Source organism: Haliotis rubra, unplaced genomic scaffold (assembly GCF_003918875.1).
Source record: "Haliotis rubra isolate DU_JTF1 unplaced genomic scaffold, ASM391887v1 Scf29, whole genome shotgun sequence".
In the NCBI taxonomy this organism is placed as follows: domain Eukaryota; kingdom Metazoa; phylum Mollusca; class Gastropoda; order Lepetellida; family Haliotidae; genus Haliotis; species Haliotis rubra.
The window spans coordinates 964,337-979,730 of NW_025766957.1; the positions used below are offsets into that span (position 1 = coordinate 964,337).

The 15,394-nt window shown below is 40.2% G+C and overlaps 1 protein-coding gene across 3 annotated transcripts; it reads left to right on the forward strand.

The window, feature by feature from the left end:
* The first annotated feature begins 566 nt into the window (after positions 1-566).
* LOC124281781 lies at positions 567-14,435 on the forward strand. 3 transcript variants are annotated; one of them, XM_046717757.1, is made up of 6 exons: positions 567-778; positions 9,088-9,199; positions 10,221-10,336; positions 11,411-11,496; positions 12,247-12,423; positions 13,634-14,435. In XM_046717757.1, the coding sequence occupies exons 1-6, from the start codon at positions 702-704 to the stop codon at positions 13,741-13,743; spliced, it is 678 nt and encodes a 225-aa protein (XP_046573713.1). In that variant the 5' UTR covers positions 567-701; the 3' UTR covers positions 13,744-14,435. The 3 variants fall into 3 exon arrangements, with proteins under 3 accessions (XP_046573713.1, XP_046573712.1, XP_046573714.1); XM_046717756.1 differs by lacking the exon at positions 567-778 and adding an exon at positions 3,543-3,692; XM_046717758.1 differs by lacking the exon at positions 567-778 and adding an exon at positions 6,295-6,397.
* Positions 14,436-15,394: the final 959 nt, after the last annotated feature.

Genomic DNA, 15,394 nt, shown 5'->3' on the forward strand with positions numbered 1-15,394 from the left:
CAGGGGCGTAGGCAGTTTTAGAAGCAAAGGGGTTACACTTGAGCCAGTTGCAACTTCAGGCTTCAGCCCTGAGGTAACCCCAAAGCCAACAAAAAATATTCGAATATATCTGTAACACAATTGTAAACAAAGCTCATAGAAATTGTCATCTTTAACAAAGCCACCCTCACCCCATGTCTTTCCGCCCCGAATAACCCATTGTAAAACACGTGACAAAAACATGTTTGGTAACGGGTTGCACAAACATGCAACATTGCCACATCCAGTTAGCCGATAATCACACGTACATGTTGTCCAACACCCACTGTTTTGTAACCAACCCTTTAACTCCATATGAAATAATCTCGTCACATGGTCACTAATCGTGTCAACGAAACACCTCATTGCTTCTCAGCCAGCTTGTTACGTCTAACTGGAATCTCCCAATCCAACAGGCGTTACTAAGGAGCCCGTTGTCTCGATGTCAAACCAGTCGAACCTGCTCTAGTTACCTCCCGTTTCCATACACTACAATACCCATATTATAAGGCTGTGTTATTCAGTATCGTCTTGTAATTATCGTACAATCACAACCCAAGATTACCTGCGACAAAATACACGCTCGTTGTCTGACGGAGTTGTGGCTTCGAATATCGTGTGTTCGGGTATCTATGCAAAGGTGCTTGCAGGAATTTAAAGAGAAGTTTTTTACCTGTTAATGGATGGCTGGAACTGATGTGAATCCCCTGTCTTCGAGTGCTGACTTCCTGCACAGGACCCGGCCCATCATTAATACCAAGTACGTATACCGCCTTTAAGAATGTACAGATACCGATATCAACAGGCTGTAGGAATATTGTATAGGCGTGAAAGTGACTTGTCACGTAAGAACGATGTTAAAATTACGATACAGACAAATTAAGTATTTTTTTTTATGACTTATCGTCGTGGTTGCTAGGGACGACGCGTAGAGTTGAATCCAGAACACGTTTTATGGATAACAACTTCTTTTTATTCCTCCTTATAACTCCTTACATTCGTTTCAGAACCAATTCTTGCTCCTTCATCAGGTGAATGGAGACGGCAATGTAACATGAAAAAATCCTAATACGATTAAAGGCTGACCTTATTGACGAAAGGTTTTATCAAAATCATCAATACAAGCGGAACAAAGGTCAGAAAATCAGTGTAAAATAAGAAAGGCTTTTCATGTTTCAACAAAAGAAAAGATACACTTGGATGTTCACACTTCACTGTGTGCGGTACTGTATGATGTGAAATGTCGATACTCTCTGATATGTTGTGTGTAATATCGCCTCGGATACCTGTAGCAAATACATAGCCTTCTAACTCACATTTCTTGTGTTGTTTTAGCCACCATGAAAAATCTGAGTGTATATTTCTTTTGCCAGGCAGTACATTTCACATATGCTTTAAAGGCAAAGTGTTTCGTCACGTAATCGTTGAATCTTGGTAGTTCGATAAAAAACTTCATATTTGCTTCAAAGTCAAAGATTGTTATACCCATAATCGTTGACACTATGTAATAAAATATTAGGACATGTTCTATCCGTAGTTATATTGTTTTATAGACAAGTATTTATGACGTAATACAATAGAGGTTGACGTCATATTCCAGTATTGCTGACTGCTTTTTCTATTTATAGACATGGTTCATCCAGATTAAAACATTTAATGACTATTATTTTTATGACGCTTCCACTTATGTTATCTGAATCCGTCATGATTGGGGTCAACAGACCATCAAGTAGATTGCAGCCAAAATCGTTAGCACTGTAACATAAATCTGCCAGTAGGTTTATTAACCCACTCTGTCGTCGAGTACTCTTGTATAAGTTACATACACACTTGAGTGGGTTGAATGCATTTGATATTTACACATGGATATCAACGCAGCTTGTATATCAACACGAGTACACTTGTAATAATCGTCCTAGTGACCTAGTGAACTATCCAGTTATCTAACTTTTTATAAACATGTATGGTGTACTCAAGAATGATTTGATACGCTATAAATGAAATACTAAACTCTGAACTAGAGTGCACAAATTATTAGTTTTACGGTAATCGAGGTCAAGTGTGGGAATTACAACTGGTTTACGGTATATTTTGGGATTCATATTTACATATTTACGTTTATATGTTCGAGTGCGCTAGTTACGACTGCTTTGAGTGAGTGTCAGAGAATCGAAGATGCGACGTTACTTGTGCGACATACAACAGTACAAAGGATTACCGTTCTTGAGTTACGTACGAAGGTGCGATTGACTTGGGCGTAATGTGAACAGTTACGGCTGGGTCAGTCCTCATGTACTGACATTTCGTCATGTATCTGCTTTGACATATAGTTATAGGGCAATATAAAGGTTGTGAGTAGAGACAATGCTACCTTCAGACCCAAGTAGACCCGTGAAGATCCGGGTTAGAATTGATCTTCAGTAACCCATGCTTGTCGTAAGAGGCGACTAACGGGATCGGGTGGTCAGGATCGCTGACTTCGTTGACACATGCCATCGGTTCCCATATTGCATAGATCGATGCTCATGCTACTGATCACTGGATTGTCTGGTCCAGACTGGATTATTTACAGACCGCCGCCATATGGCAGGAATATTGCTGTGCGGCGTAAAAGTAAAGTCACCCACTCACTCAGACCCAAGTATAAGTGTTGCCAACACAAGGCTAACACTACACACATGAGTGCTAACTAAGATTGCTTAAACCTTCTTATTCCCCGTATAGATTCAGGCTTAGAATAATCACTCTAGCACCATACTCTTGTCTTGGGAAAGAGACTAAACAGATCGGGTGGTCAGGCTCTTTGACTTGCTTGATTGTGTTCCATAGTATCCATTCGGGGCATAACCAGCCGGGTTAGAATGGGACTTCAGCAACCCATGCTTGTCGTAAGAGGCGACTAGCGGGATCGGGTGGTCAGACTCGCTGACTTGGTTGACATCATCGTATCCCAATTGCGTAGATCGATGCTTATGATGTTGATCACTGGACTGTCTGGTTCAGATTCAATTATTCTCAGACCGCAACCATATAGCTGGAATATTGCGGCTTTAAATAACAAAGAAAGAGAGAAACAAACCTACGGGACAATTGCGGTTCATGATATCAAGCGCTGTTTTGTACAGATTGGAATATTTACATGTCACCGTCATATATCTGGAATATTGACGAGTGCGGTGTTAAACAGCAACCAATCGAATCTGAACCGTTTTACTGGCATTTTAGAAATTGGTGATCGACAATAAAGATACCTTTTAGGGAACAAATATTTAGTAGGTAATACTTTATGCATTTTCTACATAATTCAAGACTAGACTTTAAGTTTTAAGCTTGTAATACACAAATAAATATCATCAATAAGAATGAACCCTTCTATATTACACTTTAGCGTGTACATTTCTGAAGCACACACAAAAGATGTACGTGTAAACTCCGCACAGGTAGGTGATCACACGTTCACTTGCTTCAAATACTTACATTGGGTGAGCTCCCGACAGCGAACGGAAATCGATTCCTTCTATTGAAACTGTCGTCTGCACTCACGCCACTGACAAGCAGCTCAGGGGTGATCTTGATAGGCATGTTATGGAGTCGACAGGTGTCTGTAGATATATGGCTGAGTTTCCGTCAGTCGACAACTTTGGGACGGGTATGGATCATTTAGTGCACGACAGGTAAGTGAGGATAGGGTGGTGTGGGGGTAGAAAACGGGTGGTACGGTAAGAGAGCTAAGCATAGCAACCGATAAAAGGCAACGGTGTCTCATAAATAATTTGTTAACGATAGAACATGCACGTTGAGTAATCCTATATAGTAATATTCATTAAACATTGTTTAAGATTGGTAGGTGTGAGAGTCGTTATGGATTGTGCATAGGACTGCACGTTTAGGCTAATGTCCATGGCATACACAGGTCAAGTTAGCTGTTGTATATAAATTAACCACGGTCATGCATGGGTGAACACGTCCGATTATTGAAACTTGGTATCAGGTTAGGGGAAGAATTAATCTTCTGAAGTTCAATACTCAAGTATGTTTGCCTTGGAACCAGGGCTGAATAATATCCAAGGTAATCGTTTTCTTGCAGTCGAGGTGTTCAAGCAATGACATCCTGGATGTAGGGGAACTTGTAAATCGAGCTCATTCTGATCTAAAGTGAATGAAAAATATTAGTCTCCTTGTGAGGGGATGTAAATAGACATTATTTCTCTCAGTTGCCAAAAATGGCTGAATTTGATTGAAAGAAATCGAAGAAATATTTATCATTCTGATTTGAAGTCAAACGGGATCATGCACGTCCATAACGGTTAAGATAACCCTGTAATATCTGCCATCATTAATTATGAAGCCGATACGTTTAAACGTTATAAACGGCTTAAATAATAACATTATATGCAAAATATATTCTCATTTCAGCATGATATTTTTTGCCCCCTGTTTCTTTCTTTAAACTGTCAAGCATTATGTTGTTCAGACGTTAATGGATGCATTTATCTGTGCTTGGAGACCTCTTTTGATATTTATAGTTTCTGTTTAGACTTTAGACGTTCTACAGGTAATTACTCATTCTGTAACTCCTACCTCAGCTGAACAACCGGTGGCAATATATTAAATATTTAAACGGGTAGCATCGAGACGGCCTACTTACAGAACCGGTTATTGATTTTCTTGATCCGCATGTCATTTAAAATACAGATAGCTATCTGATCCAACCTGGGATGTTACCCCCGTGTCAGCCTGGTCTGGTGTCTATATAAACACGTAGTTTCAAGAGGGACAATATATGAGTATGGCCTGAGTGTCTACATAAATACGTGGTTTAAAGGGAACACGATAGGTCTCCTTCCCTGGGTGTCTACATAAATAGACAGCGATCAATAGATAAACGAGTATGGCCCGGACAATCCAGTGATTAACATGCAAGTCTCCGAGCTTGGCCATTCTTGAACGTTGAATTCTTGAAAATGTAATTACGGTAACTATCAACTAGTGGAGTTATACAATTTCTAAAATATGAATGAGGAAAGAGTCTTAAATGGCTCCAGTGAAACTTGCTAGATTGGACAGTTTGTTCAAGCCTCACCCCCTTTAGTCAGAAGGCGCTGGATAGTGAGTGGCTATACATATCAGAAGAAGAAGAAGAAGACTTATAGAATTGCAATAATACACATTTCGCTATTAAAAATCGTTTAAAACCAGCATCCGGCATATGCTTAAGAGACTCAAATATCACAGTTATAAACATTGATAATAAAATATCACTCACTCACACACACACACACACACACACACACACACACACACACACACACACACACACACACACACACACACACACACACACACACACACACACACACACACACACACACACACACACACACACACACACACACACACACACACACACACACACACACACACACACACACACACACACACACACACTACACACACACACACACACACACACACACACACATTCATGTCTATACATTAAAACGATTTGATAATTTGTCCAAGCCTCACTCCCTTTACTCAGAAGGCGCTGGATTGGCTCGTCACGCCGAAGACCCGGGTTCGAATCCCCACATGGGTACAATGTGTGAAGCCCATTTCTGGTGTCCCCCGCCGTGATGTTGCTGGAATATTGCTTAAAGCGGCGTAAAACCAAACTCAGTCAATCAGAAGGCGCTGGATGGTGGATATACATATCAGACCGAGTATCTTTTATGGTACTCCCGCCATCCTATGTATACGTCACTGTATATTTGTACTTCATATGCTGAGTAATATGATTTCTGTTCTGTTCTGAATTACCCTAGTCTGTTTTAGGAAGTTTTTTATATTCATTCAAAAAAGGCCATCAGTAAGTCATCAGACAAATAACCAATGATATTTATCAAGATTTTTGTCTTGTCTAGACATCTGCGATCTTTATTAATGTGCACAAAGTACATTTGTGCTTTAGATCTGCGGTGTGAGAAATCCCAATGAGGGTAACATGTACCAAAGGCATACCGAATACCCTTAACAAGCACTTAACAACAGCTGGTTTCATACCACGCCGATCGAAGCACTGTTTTTAATCTTCGTTGCCACTTACGTAGATTAATCGCATGCGCCTAGCTGTAAAGCCCTCTATGTTCAAGCTCTTGCTGTATGGTTGAACCACGACTTAAGCACGCATTACAAAGAGATTACCGTGAGAATATAGGCTGCCAATCAGCTCCTTTACTTGGTTCTCATAACGTATTACAGCGAAACCCCGATAATCCGGAGAATATTGGCTCCCAATCAGCTCCTTTACTTGGTTCTCATAACGTATTACAGCGAAACCCCGATAATCCGGACCACATCTCCCAATCCTTGCTTTCAGGTCAGTTACTGTTGGAATTAAATGCCTATGTGTGATTCTGAAGACATATAACAGTTTACATGTACACACGATTCGTTAATCTGGACCCTTGCTAATCCGGCGAATATCACCTGGACCGATACCTTCCAGATTAACGGGATATCAATTTACTGTGTTCTCTTTTTATGGCATACTTTTCTGTATTTACACTGAAGTTTAACAAACACTTAACAACAGCTGGTTTCATACCACGCCGATCGAAGCACTGTTTTTAATCTACGTTGCCACATACTTAGATTAATCGCATGCGCCTAACTACAAAGCCCTCTATTTCAAGCTCTTGCTGTATGGTTGAACTAACGGGATATCAATTCACTGTGTTTTCTTTTTATGGCATATTTTTCTGTATTTACACTGAAGTTTAAGAATAAAATAGTTACGTGAAATGTTAATTCTATTACGTGCACAATACTGCCCATACCATACGTTCATTATACAACAACCTCGCTGAATTATCACCAATCTGTTTTGTTATAGTTCATATCATTATGCTGTATGAATAGACTTGATTGTGTAACTCAATATTGCTCAATCGCTTAACCGCCGAGACTGAATTGTTTGGAGTTACTACAATGTATTGTCACGACAATGCCAAGCTCTATGAACTGAGTAATGTGCCCTTTCAATAACTGGTGCAACACGGATAAACTGTGATACACCGTGAGTGCAAAGTACATAGTATTTTCCTGTCGAGTATGTGTAATAATTTACGACGCATACTTGAAACAGAGCCATGGGAAAAGCCACAGGTTTGAATACACCAGGGCTATGATATGTGCTATTAAATATGTACACTAAATAAAGGCCCGTTTGTGTTCCTTTCCTGTACAAAAATAACAACTGTGTGCATATGCCCTTTTTGTGATCAGTTTCTTTCGAAACTCTTTTGTTTTTGTTTTCAAACTACGCATTTTGACATGCAAATCAGAATCAATTATCGAATATCAACATATGTAACCTTTCCATGACAATCAGTAGTTGACTAACATTTCAGCTGCTTCCGCTGCCTGTTTGCTTAGAGCGACCAGCGCCTTGAGCATGCACTACATGTAGTTGCGTGGATATGTGCGCTCAGTATAAATATCCCATAATAATAATCTGGAGAAACATACCGCCTTTGTACCAAGTTTTAAGCAGGATTCGATGACACTTTAGATATGTATAAAACCTAAATTAATATCATGTGCAGATATTTTTGAGCAATACAAGGAAGTTTGTGAGGTATAAGGTGGTGTTTGATTATATTTCCTAACTATTGTTGGAGCTGTTCTCCCGGAAATTAAAGTTTTGTTTCTGTGCCACTTTTACGATACGATACTCAAGTCTGAAAGTGCGATTGTTATCTGGCGTCAGCCATCTGCTAAACGTATTGAGTGGCGTATCTGTGACGTCACCCGATTGTTGCTCTTGAACTGCTCCAGCACAAGCATTGTATTGAGGTACCGCATCTTTTTTATATTGAGGTACCGCCAAATTTGTTTATATCACGAATCTGTCTATTTAACATTTTTTCGGCATTTTAAAGAATGACTCAACTAAACTAACATTTTGAAAGTGTAAGAAATAACATATTTAGTGACTGAACTTTGCCTTGTTTGTTGTTACTGCATATTTGTATGTATGACGAGGGCGCTTATCATAATAACTCGCATACAGTGCAGCGCTTCACAAGCCGTTGACTATGTGTTTATATGTTTGTTTGAACCTCTATTGTTTGCAATTTATTACATTTGTAACAATTTCATGTCGGAAAGCATGCCTGAGATTAACATTCGATGTTAATTTTGGGTCATTTTACCATACGTTTATTTCTGAAAGATAACCTTCACGACAAACAATTTCATGTCAACTATCAACTGCTCAGTAGTTCTGACCGGGGGGGTTCCCACTTTGCCGGACGCTTTTGTTCGGAATAAAAAATCACTGATGCGCGATAATCCCTATAACAATAGGGGATTAAGTTATAGTCTGTTTCGATCTAACAAACGGTCTAACACACTGACCAGGTACATTTTAAGTTCACGGTTGATCAGCCAGATAGGTGTATAACAAAACTAGAGCCTTCATTCACCTCTAAGACCTCACGTTTAACAGATGAACCCTTAACTTGTTAGCAATGTTAAAGTTAATGCAGTCTTTTACCAGCATCGATTCAAAAAATGGTATGAAAGATCCGCAAAATATTTGTCCTCTCTCCCGATGTGTTCTGAATCCGTTAAAAAAACCTCTGGTAACAGCCACTATTTTATTTATTTCTTTTTAAAAAACCAACAAAAACCCCTGTATTTCAAAGTTATTGCTTGGTTATGGTAATGTGAGACATTACTTATATGTTATAATAAAATGCAGACTGCTCCAGTCCTGGTTGAAGTACGACGTTGTCGAGCTATAGGCGGCTTGTACATACTGCATGGGTCTGGACCAGGCAAACAAGTGAATAAATCGTGATCGATTAGCCACTACGACACCCAATCAACCAAAATAACACATGCTAACCACAGGATCCAATTTAGTTACCAGCAACGGAGTGGCGATGACCTAGTTGAGCCCGGTCCCAATGAATTCGTATTTTTTGCGTGATACATCACTGGACCATTCAACATTATGCAATATAACTTTATCTCATGCTTATGCTTGATGTTATGTTTCAGAACCACGTACACCTCCATGAACGAGTGGAGAGACATGGTCCACGAGGGGGGCGTGGCACATCCGGGCGTTCCTCACACCCTCACAGATGCCAGATGGAGTCAGCTGAAAGATGTAAGAATGTTTTTCTTAGTTTTTGTTGCTGTTTACGTTTCTGACGTAGCCTATTTTCAATGGCGATGGGGTAGCCTTGTGGCTAAAATCTTGGCTTATCCTGCTTTAGAGCAGAGTTTTATATCTCAAAACGGTACATTGTGTGAAGCTCGTGATTTGACTGGATTGTTGCTAAAGCCGCTGAAACTAGAAACACTCACTCACACATGTAGCTGCTGGTTCATTTTCTCAAATGATTTCCAAAGAGAACTGCTTTGAGTTGTGTCATGTGCTAGTTTTGCTTCGTTTCCAAATGCGGAATAGCATTTCAATACCGATTTGGGTACAAAGAGCTATAGAAATGGTCCTCAGCGAATAACAGCAATGGGTGGTCAGGGTCGCTGACCTGGTTGATGTGGGTTATCCTATCCCATCGATGCTCATAATATCAATCGATTATTTAGAGACAGCCATTATAATAGATGAAACATTTCTGACTGCGGCGTAAAAAAACAACAACAAACAAGTTAATAAATTGTTAAACGAAGTATATTGTTTCACGACATTATACAGATGCGGTGTTTTGCAGGATAATAACGGCAGAATATTTAAATGATTTCATAAACTTTTGATAGTGTCTTCTTTTATATCGTAAATTAATTTCCAACATCTTATATATTTTTTAATCATAATCAGTCTACCCCCTCTATAAATGACGAGACAATTCACCGCCTTAAAATCTATGATGTATTTCTGAAAACGGTGTCGAACCACACCAGTCCACTCACCATGATACTGCTGCTTTCTTTTCGTGTATATGAAGGTGGTTAGCCACGCGGGTAGAGCGTTCGCTTGTCAAGCATGAGACCAGGGATCGATTACCCTGGTAGAATGTAACTCCAGTTTCCAGTGTATCCGCACAGACAATGCTGTTATATTGTTTAGCGGCGTAAAACCATACACCCTCACTCACTCTTGCTGTTTACCCGTTGTTAGTGCATTGTACTATACCACATGACTTAAACTTGCGTCCTCCTCACAGATCGACTCCGAGAGACGCAAGGATATGGGACAAAAAGCCCAGATGGAGTTCAGACGCGCCTACACTGACCTCACTTCAAAAATAGCCTACATTCACCCCAACCCCGGTCTGCCCAGGTGAGTACCTAACTGGAGGCTGTGTCTGTAGCTCATGCCTATAGCTCCTCATTATAACCCGTCATGATTCCGGTAGTGCTGTATGTCCCTACTATAGGAGCACAGTGGTGTAGTGGTTAGCATGCTGGCCTCTCACGCCAAAGGCCCGGGTTCGAATCCCGGTGGAGACACCAAAATCTGTGACCTGGGTCTCATACTGTGTTGTGTCCCTGGGCAAGGCACTTCGTCCACATTGCAATCAGTCCATCCAGCTCTTTAAAATGGGTACCTGAAAAGCGCTTAGGGTAATAATGTAACGCCAGAGAACAGCATCGCGTTGGATTCTAGGCGCAAAAATTAGCATTATTAATATTATTATCATAGCAACCTATGCTTGTCGTAAGAGGCAACAGAATGAATCAGTGGTCAGCTGATTGCATGTCATCGTATACAAGCCCTGTGTTCATTATGTCTGTCACTGGATTGCCCCATCTATACCGCCGTCATATACATGGATATTTTTGAGAGTGGCGTTAAACAACAAACTAACGGCATAATAAGAAGCAAACAACGGGTTAGCTTACGGTCAACAAAACGTATATTCAATAAAACGATATGTGTATGTAGTTACAATGTATTATTCGTAACTGCGAAACCTTACACTTAACTAGCATTTTACAAACACGCCCAACATTTCCTGAAAACATAAGCAACAAAAAACCTTATTTGAAACAGATCACAACCATCGCATTTACCAATATCTGACAGCGAGAACAGACGATAGTGTAACAATCTTTCTATAACACCAGCATCATGTTTGCATGCTACCACAATGACGGGTCCTTTTCTTGACCATGGCAGTTAATATGCATAGACTTTAGGTTTTCTTTCACTCCAATTTGATTTTGAAAGTGCGGCATATTTTAGAGAAAAATACGTGTCAAACTCGAGACCTGGGTCCCGATCCACAAATCGTCCGTAACGTTACGACCTATCGTAGCTCTATACTTTATCATAGGCTTACGAATGACATAGTGCTACGAACGTTTTGTGGATCGGGTACCAGCACCGTTTGAACGTCTGTCCTTGTTTCAGAACGCGACAGGGTCGTATTGGAGGAACATGGCGTCATATCAAAGAGGTCCTCGGTCACAGTGGCAACAGGACGGTGTTTGTGGATGGTTAGTGGGTGCAGTAAATGTATTGTGTCTGACGCAGTGTGCGAAATAGTTTCCAAATTTTGCTAGCGAGTCGGGCTAGCTATGCCCGAAAGTTACTAGCTCACAAAATAATTCACAAGCCCGAAATTTGAATGTAGACACGGATTTCATCATGCTGGTAATACGCTGAACATGTTTATCAGGCCATAATTTTGCCAGTAGGGCCAGTGACTGGAGATTTACTGGCCCGACTGGATTTTCGCACACTGGTCTGACGGCACTGGTCGTTGCTCATGCTGTCAACCACATGTTTTTACTATGAACTCTATTGCAGTCGGCCATCATTCAACCGTCTATTAACCAGTGTAATCATTATTCTCCTTATATATTTGGGGTTTTGGGGTTCAACAGAAATTATACCAGCTAAATCAAATTATCATCAAATTATGCGGCTACTGCGGATTAAGGTAATGACGTCCCTTTTCAAAGATGGTCATAGTAGGGAAAGTATATACGTTGTTTGTTACAGCAGACTGCAGTTATACTCTAGATAAAGAAAGTATAACACCATTATTGCTGAGAAGACTCTATCATGACTTTGGCAAATACTCTATTCTGACTGGCCTGTAAGAGGTTTCATAATAACCACCTCTGATTGAAACTGTTAATTCGAAGACCTTGTCACTCACACATTCCTGTTTTACCCATCTTCCTTGGCAATATAGGATACAAATCTACATTAATGAACTATGGCACCCGTTTTGTCCACAGGTCTGGTGGGTGTATACGACAACGAGTTTAACAATTCTCTTCAGGCAGAGATTCCTCATCGACCACATCTCGCAAACCCTTGCTATGCCCCGCTCTCGAGAGATTTGGATAGCTACCACCAGAGGGACCTCAGCACAATGCAGAGATCGGGATACGTACCGTCGTTCGGGCAAACATGTAATTATTATACATTAATCTAATCTACACTAAAGTACAATTAAAAGTGACAATTAACAACTGTATAATCGGGTCCACTGCATCGGAATCATTTTCTTTAACCTTCAAAAGATATATTTTCGTCATTAATTTCAGCAATATAATCGGAATAGGACTGAGGAAATGTTTTGTTTACAATGAATCAGATCATTTTTAGACCTTCTCAGCCTCATCCCATTAAGATCATTTGTCTTATGTTATTTTAACAAAACCTCAAAACTCAAAACAATACATTCTTAGCTCCAAACTATCTGGTAAAGTAGAGACGATTACATTCAAATGGAAATCATATTATTAGGGCTCTTAGATGTTGTTCAAAATGGCGCCTGGGTTTCATCCAGCCGTGGTATAACTATTTCTGTATGCCATTGCTGAGTATGACGATAAAACTATAACCAAACAAGTCGCGAGTCAGTATTTTCTTACAACATTTATTCTATTAATTTCACACAACCTGTAGGATAAACACATGGCAGTGATAAAAGTTTTATTATCCCATCTTGGTAAAACAGTGCGAGTATGGTTTTAAGCCGCTTTTAGCAATATTCCAGCAATATCACGGCGGGGGACACCAGAAACGGGCTTCACACAGTGTACCCATGTAGGGAATCGAACCCGGGTCTTCTGCGTGACAAGCGAACGCTTTAATTACTAGGCTACCCCACCAACTTGGGAAAGAAGCATTGTGTAATACCTGTAACCAACATGATGCCTACAACGATGGGCATTAACGGTCTTGTCACTGTGATGTCAGTCATATTACCTTTAAGCTGGCGAGTAAATTACCCCGAGAAAGCCTAAAAGCACGTAAAAAGATAGTTATGCTCCGAGTGAAATTTTATTTCCCCGATTTGTCAAAATTTAGCTTCAACATATTTTACGTGTATGGATGTATAAATGAAGATCTGTGAGCACACTGTTTAACTCAGCAATAATAACTTCGCACGCACGCACGCACACTCGCGGGCAGGCACACACGAATATCTTGACAAATCAGTGCCATCTTTCAGTGCAGTGATACGAGCCAAGACCCACCCATTATATTGTCAGCCAGTCAGGAAACAAGTCCGATGGTTGACGAATGAAAAGTGCCATGGAATAACAAGTGATTTATTTATTTTATATCAGATGGATAAAAGATAAATCATGCGATATAATTTCTGTTCTCCAGTGCCGAGTTTGCCGAGAGTAGGGAGGGTATCCAGCGCAGACCCAGATGTGCTGAGGAAGATGAGTCTGCAGAGCGAGCACAAATACAAGGGAGTGTATAACTACAAATAATGTAATATTGGTTGTTATCCACTGGAGCAATGTTATTGATGTTGTATTATGTGAAAATGAAATGAAATTACTTTTTATGATTTATCGAAATTGTAAATGTCGAAATGATAGGGTTCAGCGTTGATCATAGATTGCCATCTTCAGTTTCATTTTCGTGTTTGTTAAGCTCACTGAAACAAGTCGTATTTGGGAATTTTTCACCCCTAAATCTTCAGTTTCGTTACATCCGATACACATTTAACTGTAGCCATGGACATTACTCAGAGGCTGGAAACCTTTCGTGTCTACCATCTCATTGGAGTAACCGTTCAGCATAAGGCACTGTAGGGCATTTATGTGGTACTTGTTTAGGACAAAAGCGCGAAAATGTAACACTTGTTGCAGCACATGTCTGTTTTGTAAAGTCATTATTCCAAGCTGTGATAATTTAACCACTCATGCAAGTCTTTCATTCAAATGAACAATAGATGGTTGATAGAGAAACATATGCATTGAACTTTTACGAAACAGTATTATTTATGTATTTCTTGAAACAGTATTATGTTTTGTTTATAGTTGTGTTTCTTCAATGTGTACATTCTATATATATATTATGTTTGATTCGGGTCGAATGGTACGTGATGTTTCAAAGTCACATTCAGGTTCGTGTTTTATGCGAGTATATTTGTGAAATAAACCCAAGACAACCGTAACCGTTTCTATCTTTTGTGCTATTAAGGAGTAGTACAAAATAGTAAGCTGATGTTTGTTAGGTGCACACGTGGGCTCATTTATTTATCACGGCAACATGAGTGCGGCCTCTGCGCCAAAACAAAGTGCTCTTGCTGTATTTTTTCCAGGTGGGTTTGAGTGTGCTGCAGGTCATGTATAGCCGTATAAATATGAAATGAGTGAGTGAGTGAGTGAGTGAGTTTCGCTTTACGCTGCACTCAGCAATATTACATCTATATATCGGCGGTCTAATCGAGTCTGGACCAGAAAATCCAGTGGTCAACAGCATGACCATCGATCTACGCAAGTGGGATATGATGACATGTGTCAACCAAGTCAGCAGCCTCACCACCCGATCCCGTCGCCTCTTACGACAAGCATGGGCTACTGAAGATCAATTCTAACCCGGATGTTCACAGGTGTCTTCTTTATAGAAACACCGGGTACCTTGCTCTGTCTTTGTCTATATCAGTCCACGTTGTTGTCACTAGATTCCTTTGACTGTAATCAATTTCGTCGTACAAGAAAGGACATTATTATAGGTTTGGGTTCATCGGAAACTTGTTCTTTCACACCACAATTCCTTCAATAACAGAGTTTCTTCTTGAAATATGTATCCGTGAAGATTCCGTGAAGATCCGGGTTAGAATTGATCTTCAGGAACCCATGCTTGTAAGAGGCGACTAACGGGATCGGATGGTCAGGCTCGCTGACTTGGTAGACACATTGTCATCGGTTCTCAATTGCGTAGATCGATGCTCATGATGTTGATCACTGGATTGTCTGGTTTAGACTCGATTATTTATTGACCACCGCCATATAGCTGAAATATTGCTGAGTGCGTCGTAAAACTAAGCTCACTCATTTACTCTTGATCTATTTACACGATATCTGCAAAAGTAAACCAAATCTCCATATACCACCAGCGTGACCAGATTAG

Coding starts and splice junctions, on each gene's coding strand:
- LOC124281781 (XM_046717756.1), top strand. CDS start 3,604: ATGGAGTCGACAGGTGTCTGTAGATATATGGCTGAGTTTCCGTCAGTC. Junction 9,200..10,220: donor GATGGAGTCAGCTGAAAGAT/GTAAGAATGTTT, acceptor TCCTCCTCACAG/ATCGACTCCGAGAGACGCAA. Junction 12,424..13,633: donor ACCGTCGTTCGGGCAAACAT/GTAATTATTATA, acceptor TCTGTTCTCCAG/TGCCGAGTTTGCCGAGAGTA.